Below are 8,304 nucleotides of genomic sequence, written 5' to 3'. Positions count from 1 at the left end.
CTGTTGCCAACCCAAGTCTCACATTACGTGGTTCTTCTGCAAACCATGTATGCTCCTTATCAAATTCCTTCCACACCTGAGAGTCAGCAGGATGTGATAAAATATCATCGTTTCTAACTCTGGCTGATGAGTGCCATATCATGTCTGCAGCTGTTGCACGTGACATATATAATCGTTATAATCTAGGTGTCAATGGAAAGTGGCGTACTACCTTTTGCGGCACATTTTGTTTGTCAGATGTCCATCTTGACTCGTGGCATATGGGACATTCGTTCAACTGCTCATTCTCTTGCCAAAATAATATGCAGTCATTCTTACATGCATGTATTACGTTGTAATCAAATCCAAGTCCTCGTTTCAATTTTTTTGCTTCATAGAAGTTACGAGGAAGTGTATTATCTGATGGCAGTGCCTCCTTAAACAACTCGAGTAACATATTGACAGCCTTAATTGATAATCGGCACATTGATTTTATGTGTAGCAGTCTTACGGTAAATGACAACTTACTGTGTCTTCTGCATCCTGGATATAGCTCACGTTGTGACTCATTCCACAATCGTGCAAAAGTATTATGACCCCCATCATTTGAACTTGATGTGTCCGTGCCACCTTCATTCATAAACATTCCCGCACCGATGTCACCTAACATTTCTTCCATATCCTCATCATACTCATCTCCAACAACATCTGGTTGTACATCTTCATCGATAGCTTCTTCTTCATGTGGAGCATCGAATGAAGTTGGATATGGTTCCCCGTGTAAGACCCAATCAGTATAACCCTTGTCAATACCTTTTACAAACAGATGCTCTCTCACCAAGTCTATCTTATGAGAGCGCAAATTTCTACATTCTTTACATGGGCATCTAATACGTCCATCACCATCACATGTACCCAATGCAAACTCTAAGAATTTCTTAACACCTTCAGCATATACGTTGTAATTCTGACCCAAACGATCGCTAACTCGCATCCAACTCTTATCCATGCTGACTATCTTCATTATAAACAATCACGTGTGCATCAACAAACAAGCAAGCGCAAATTCAATCAAGGAGTATGCCACCTTACACCGGGTAGTTGGTCCTATCCCATTCGGAATTGTAAGATCATAGTCGCAAACCTATCCTCTATAATCTGTCACGCCCAACAAAATTTCGGCAGCATCTCCCCATAGTTCTCCAAATATGCTCGTCTGGTTGTGTGCACCGACTTATCCATCGTCGATACAACATCACCGAAACTGCATATCCGGAGAACAAGGGATAAATCTGCCAAAATCTTAATGCTGGACGTATAACAGATATAGATCGATAGTTTGCGAGAATGATCTTACAATTCCAAACTGTCCACTCTGGACAATTCAAGAGTTATCAATCTTTCAATTAAGGCGGATTGATAACTCTCGAACGGGTCTAAGGCTAATATTGATGAACAAGCAATATAAGATATACCAATATTTAATATGTATCAAACAAATAATTCAACATCATAAATAATTAAGTTTTGTAACAAATCTTAGATGATTTGTAATTTAATTCATTCTCATTTGATTATTTGAATCTTTTAAGTATTTAAGTATTATTAAATGTAGATTATAATTAATTAATTTTTAATTACACTCCTGCATTTAAAATGATAATTATTTTAACACTGCCCAAGAAATCGTTCAAACAGTGCTCGTCACCGTTCGATCTAATATATTACGTTCGAACAGAACACGAATACCGTTCGAACGGATTACTTCCAGAAATCACTCGTCTTCAACCTCCGAAAACCCCAAAATTTACAGTCCATATTACATCAAAAGATAGTAAACTATATGACGAACTCATGTAAGCAAACAAAAACACTTATATAAAAACTAAAATGAGGTCAAATTTAAGGAGAATATCTGATTTGGAGAGATAAAGCGGAAAATCCACCAAACGGTAAAAACAACCTCTTAATCCGAAAATATAAGAGATTGATAGGAGTTAGTAATATTTGAGGGCTATATTAAAGAATAATGGCGTTGGTTGGAACAAAATGAGCGTGGGAGTGATGCTCGGTTGACTGGAACGAGTGCGAGATTGTGAGGTTCTGTCGTGTAAATGTAGAACAAAAACATTCGAACGGTGTTTAATGAACGTTCGAACGTCAAATCGACTAGCGGGAAAAATTTCCCCCGCTAATTTAACGTTCGAACGTGAAAATTAGCGTTCAAACGTTTTTGTTAAACGTTGGAACGGTTATATTAGACCGTTCAAACGTCAAATCGACTAGCGGGAAAAATTTCCCACCCTAATTTAACGTTCGAACGTTAATATATACGTTCGAACGTATTATTAAACTTTTGAACGCCAATAGTAAATCGTTCAAACGTTTACGTTATATTGTTGCATAAAGTATTTTTTTTGCACTATACCTTTAAATATAATAATTTCTAAATGTACTATAGTTTAGAGCCATAGTAATATAACTATATAATATATAATCAAACATATATTATATAGTTTAGTAACATATATAGTATAAAATATCATATTACATCTAATATTATAGTCAAGTACTACATATATTAACCTATTATATATAACATATATATGGTATCATAGCATAAGGTTATATGTATCACATGCATATATATATAATCGGTAGATTTTCATAAATCCATATTAGGAACGTTTATTTAGGTTTCTATTGCATTTATTTTGGTGTAAAATCCAGGGAATCGAAGGATTCCATGGATTTCAATGGCCGAGTCGACTCGGCCTGGAATCCCGATCGACACGAATATCGTTCGAACGCTATGCGTAGCGTTCGAACGATATAACTTAACGGTCGAACGGTTTCAGACTAAACGTTCGAACGATTTAGCTTAACGGTCGAACGGTTTGTCTTTAATCGTTCGACCGTTACAGTAAACGTTCGAACGGTAATTAATATTATATTTATATTATTAATATTGATATTGAGAAATATATTTATTGTTGATAATGTTGTTCAGAATATCAAATATTATTAAATTGTTGTTTGTTTCAAACTACTGTAAATTGTTCTTTATTGTATTTTTCTTGTTAATGTTATATATCTAGTTTGTAATTATAAATTTCAGGTTGATTATAATGTCTACTTCTAGACCGGCACGTAAGCGACGCAATCTTGGTGAGAGTAGTAGTGGTCCAGTTCGGGAGAGGACAGTTTCACTGGAGCGACCAGTGAAGATTTCTGATTTCCAGAGTCTTCTCTGGGAGGGTCATTCATTGCCCTCAATATTCAGTGATAGTGGTTGGGGACCTATCTTGGATGAACGGGAGGAAGCATGGGAGCCAGTCTCCTACATTGACATTGTTGCTGAGTTCTATAGAGAACTCGGCAGTGCCAGCGCAGATGATTCTGGGGCCTACAGTATCACTATCCGAGGAGTACCCGTTGTATTTTCACGAGATGGACTTGCTGAGCATCTCGGTATTCCTAGGCTGCCAGATGCATATCCGAATGTGGTGCCTAGAGAGACTGATCCTTCAGTTGAGGCGGAGACAGCTGAGGAGGAGGCATCAGTTTATACTGATGAGGTCGATACCCTTGCTGATCACGAGGTGAGGGATTTGGTTGTCGGTCCAGATGCTTCACCGTATGACGGGACGAAAAGCATCAAACAGGCAGATTTATCTTCTTTCCTTAAGACGATGGAGCACTCCGACAGCTCCCCCAGATCGACATAGAGCGACTCGTCAGGAAAAACTCACCACATCAGCATCGCCTAAACTCCTCTCCACAAAAATGGGGCTCTCGATCACTGTCGAAGACGTCATCTCCACCGAACCAACTGAACTCGTACGGTGACTTGTCCCCTAGATTCGCGAACTTCTCCTCTGGCTTGGGTTTGGCGCGGGCTTTACAAGTTTGTTCGTCGACTGGTGGTTTCTAGAAGCCAGCCATGGATGGTTGTGCTCACAAGAGTAGGTCTCTTCATCTCCCATGGTTTGTGAATAATTTCCGTTTATGTGGAAAACGCCCTTGTTTTTAAAGTCGGGTCATACTGGTTCGACCTAGTTTAGTTTTTCTAGGTCGATTCATCTCGGGTTAGTGCCTAAAATGAAGTCTTGCGGGTCGGATCGGGTACAAAACTAGCTTTACAAGGCCGAGTTACAGGCCTAGTGTGAATAATTTTTTCATGAACTATCTTTAGCTTCCTCATTTAATTAGGGGTTTGTCTAGATTGGATAAAATGGGTACAGCTTATGTTAGATGTAAGTTCTTGAGTGTTTAGTGTTTAAGGTTGGAAGGTAAGTAGGCATTTTTATTGTTTGAGCAATTGGTTTGTTTGTTTGAAAGGTATTCCTCCACTATAAGAGGGATAATAAAGTTTATGGAGGTGCTATCCTCAAAAAATAATAAATAATAAAAAAAAAAAAAAACAGAGCTTACAATTAGAAGAGTAATATATATACCCAAAAATTTCCGAGAGCGAGCAAGTGGGAAAGAGATAAAGATCAGAGGCCGAGAACTAGGGTTGGTATACCAATAGATCATAACCATTACCTTCTAATCTCAATTTATTCACCCCCTTTGCTTGTGCTTAATTGTGGGCCACTCTTTACATACATACACAAAGTACTGCAAGCGCGCATGCACATTCATCTCTCTCTCTCTCTCTCTCTCTCTCTCTCTCATATTATGATCTAGCAGAAACCCTAAAAGCAGGAACAGTGGGCCGCCCTCTGACTTCCACTAGGATACAATCCACACATATAAACAAATGCAAAAGTTCAAAAAGAAATCCCAATCAAACAAGCTCCACTCATTCCCATTCTTGAATAAGAATTAATACAATAATGTCTTGATTTATTTCTTTATCTCTTTTTATGCTTCCTTTATGTAAAATAAAAGGTGGTGCCAGCTCTATTAATTAGACATACATCAACAGGAACAAAAGGCTCTTTATCCATCCCCCTCCTGCTAAATTCAGCTATTATCAACAACAACAACAACAACAACAAATTTTCTATAAACTAGTGTCAACTTCCACTGAATTTAGCAGCTGTTCCTGCTCCTAATGAACCACCTCTAACTCAAATTAATCGATATTTGGGTCACTAAATTAGCAACTATAATATTCTCTTACACAGGCCTCTAATCATTTGCTAGCCTACATTCTGCTTGCAGCTGGCCCAGGCCGAGTCCTTTCCTTCAGTCCTTTTCTCTGTTTCTTTAACTTTTCCTCATGACTGGTACAGTACTACAGAAATTGTGGCTTAATTCTGTGTATTCCAGTTTTCATTCCTCTTTCTAAACTGAAGTTATCATTTCTAATTTGGCCGTTGATGACAATATACTACTTGCAGTTTGGTATGTAGAACATCTTTAGCTTCATTAATCTGTTCTCTACCTGAATGTTCCTCCAAAAGTAGGCGTCCAAAAATCAGCTGTTGTCTCGTTCGCAACTGGATATGTGCTTGAGATTGGAACCAAACAGAGGCCTCGGCTTCTTAGATCTTGTTTTGGGCCTTCAGTAGTACTGTCCTTCAGTTTATCAGAACCCTGCACATAATTAATTAAATTTGAACACCTATTACCATCAATTGAGTAATGAAAATGGAGTAAAAATGCTTATCATTGTTTAGGCTGAACCAAATGAATCAGAAATTGTGTACCTGTTGGTACTGTTGATCAATTGGAGTTCCATTTTTCATATATGGAGTACTTAAAACCTGAAATTACAAACATAAGTACGTCTATTAGGATTTAAGTATTAGTCAATGATTAGTGATCTTCTTTCTGGTATATATTGATCTTATCTTTGAACTTGTTAATTTTTACACATGATTAGAGTTTCCATTTTATTATATACAGTCATGAGATGGCGAGAAGAAGATAAATAAATATTTATATATATATATAATGGAATGTACATACACTGACTTGATCATGAAGGAACTTGATGTACTCAATAGCTTCATGGAGAACGGAGGCTGTATCAGTCTGAAACAAGAATACGAATCAAGCTGGTGAGCTTTCAATTATTTCACAAAAGTAAAGATTTTTTTCTCATTGTACTCTTAGCAAAAAGTAGAGGAAAAATCCAAAAATTCACCTTTCCGAAAGGTGAAACCAATTGCTGGAGTGCAGTTATTCGGTCCCCTAGCTTCTCTTTCCGAACCTGACAGAAAACGCAATATGTTCTCAACTATTTCTTTAAGATAAAAATAAAAATTTTATAATAATATAATGAACAATAAACACAAAGAAAAAGCTCCCACAACTTCCAGTACTGGTCAAAAGCTCGATCCAAGAACATATATGGTACCTTAAAAGTTGGTAACGGTGATGGGGTTTCAATTCTGGGCCTTTTGAATACTGGTTCAGGACTACTGCTACTTTTCTTCACCACTGAGACGGAGTCCTGGACATCTTCCATGTTGGGCTGAAATTCAAATTATAAAGAATATTAGCTAGGGTCAAAACTCAAAAACCCTAGCTAGCTGGCTAGCTTTGGTTTTAATCTGCAGGAACTCATGATCTCTAATATTTAAATACCTTTGTGGGGAGGTTGGAGCACTTGGGTTTCTCTTCAAATGTTGGCACTAGATACTGTGACTGTGATGAAGGATGAAGGCCGGGTCGAATATTATTGTCAGTCAGAGCCTCCGTGGAGGCATTCCAAAAGGGTGTTTTGTTAGAGAAGTGCAGGCCACAAGGTTGCTGCTTTGGATAAAACGGAGCTGAGAACTTTGTCCAAGAAGAAGGTGATAATTCATTGGAGTTTGTCCCATAATTATTAGCAGTGGATGAATAGCTCATGATGGAACGATTGTTGTTGAATAAAGATTGCTGTGATTGAGAATCAGAATCAAATAAACTTTGTACCAATGTTGAAGGGTATCCATAAGAAACTGAACCCACAGGAAAGCCGGCGGAGCTAGTACTGATGACAGTGTCGACCAGAGGAAAGTCTTGATTTAAAGACTTGAAAGAAGTGATAGATAAATCTTCACTTCCATTATTGGAGAAGTTCTTGGTGGGGCTCCAATTCTTATGGATTTGAGAATTATGATCTACTCCTGATGATCTTTCTTGTTGGTAATTCAACCTTGAATTCAAATCTTCTTGAAGCATGGAATTGTAATTGCTCTCCGTTCTTCCAGTACCACCACGACTACAAAAGGATAAGATAAACTAGTATGAGTGATGGAATTATTTCTCGCCCACAAACCTTGAAAAGAATTTTATTTTTTATTTTTAATCCAAATCGAAAAAGAAGTTCAACTATATTGACTTCTTTAAATTCCTAAAAAAAGACTGGGAAAAAAAGGGTTAAGCAAAAGCAGACAAAACTTACAGCAAAGCTTGGTTCAAGTCCGATGTTGTTGATGATGGTGGAAAACCAAAACCCATCATTTGCAAGGTAGAATCAATCAAGATGCTGCTGCTGCCACTGGAAGAATCAGGATGAGGCAGCTGAGGAGGCTTCTGCACATCTGTGAAAACTAAGGAGCCATGATGATCAGAAACCGAATCCTCACAAGACCTTGATCCCTTCATGTCCACCATATCCGGCCAAGCAGCAGCATAACCTCCTCCTCCTCCGGTTTCACCAAGCGCCAAGGAACACGGGGATGTAGTCCCCGTGAACACGCTTCTCGATGAATTCATCCACCAGTTTCCCCCGCAAACCCCGGTCTGAAATTCCTCTGCCATGGACAGATAATCAAGAGACTTCCAACCTAGTACAATATATGTGGCTAAGTTGTGAATGTTTTGATGAATTGTACTCTTCACCGGCCCTTTTGCTGTTCCTCTTCTTAATTTGTGTCTTGAGCTCTCTCTCTCTCTCTCTCTCTCTCTTTCCCTCTGTCTTTATCTGTATCTCAGTTCCAACTAGTATATAGCAAAATTCCTTTGTGGGGGTAGGATTTATATATGAAATGGTTGGAGACAGGGTACGGACAGAGGAAATTTAATTACAGGAATCCAGTTGACATTTCAATGGATGATTGGACAAATGAGAGAGAGCATTTTGAATCGAATTCCCTTTAGTCTTTTCCTTTAACTTTGATTATTTTTTTTAAAAAAATAATAATTTCTTTTTCTAATTCTCTCATAGTGCTTTTTGTTAATGTATGCATACATATAATATTTATATATCTTGAGGAGAAAATTCTTCATGTTGCTTATAAATAAAGGAATATGGTATGATGACGATGGGGTTTCATCTGACTGCCACGCCAGGGTTTTGGAAGAATAATATTAATGGAGCTTTAATTTTGTTAATCAGAGATCGAGATGAATAAATTAGGAGTATTTGGTGTTTGATGGTCC

General features: G+C 37.8%; 1 protein-coding gene across 2 annotated transcripts; it reads right to left on the bottom strand.

Annotated features, from left to right (window-relative positions):
- Positions 1 to 4,761: 4,761 nt before the first annotated feature.
- On the bottom strand, positions 4,762 to 7,969 carry LOC122277663 (transcription factor bHLH112-like). Of its 2 annotated transcripts, none has more exons than XM_043087750.1 (7): positions 7,325 to 7,969; positions 6,523 to 7,141; positions 6,293 to 6,409; positions 6,080 to 6,145; positions 5,908 to 5,967; positions 5,640 to 5,696; positions 4,762 to 5,526 (listed from the first exon to the last, which is right to left on the bottom strand). In XM_043087750.1, the coding sequence occupies exons 1-7, from the start codon at positions 7,681 to 7,683 to the stop codon at positions 5,371 to 5,373; spliced, it is 1,434 nt and encodes a 477-aa protein (XP_042943684.1). In that variant the 5' UTR covers positions 7,684 to 7,969; the 3' UTR covers positions 4,762 to 5,370. The 2 variants fall into 2 exon arrangements, with proteins under 2 accessions (XP_042943684.1, XP_042943683.1); XM_043087749.1 differs by having other exon boundaries at positions 5,902 to 5,967; positions 7,325 to 7,967.
- Positions 7,970 to 8,304: the final 335 nt, after the last annotated feature.

Source organism: Carya illinoinensis, chromosome 9, assembly GCF_018687715.1.
Source record: "Carya illinoinensis cultivar Pawnee chromosome 9, C.illinoinensisPawnee_v1, whole genome shotgun sequence".
NCBI lineage: Eukaryota > Viridiplantae > Streptophyta > Magnoliopsida > Fagales > Juglandaceae > Carya > Carya illinoinensis.
Note: the sequence above shows the minus strand (reverse complement) of the source record. Positions and strands in the feature narration are given on the sequence as shown.

Bases quoted from the DNA above. Each gene is read 5' to 3' on its own strand.
- LOC122277663 (XM_043087749.1), bottom strand. From the start codon at position 7,683: ATGGCAGAGGAATTTCAGACCGGGGTTTGCGGGGGAAACTGGTGGATG. The intron at 5,968-6,079 runs GTGAATTTTTGG...TTCTTGTTTCAG, and splicing joins TGGTTTCACCTTTCGGAAAG to ACTGATACAGCCTCCGTTCT. The intron at 5,697-5,901 runs GTATGTACATTC...TTGTAATTTCAG, and splicing joins TCCTTCATGATCAAGTCAGT to GTTTTAAGTACTCCATATAT.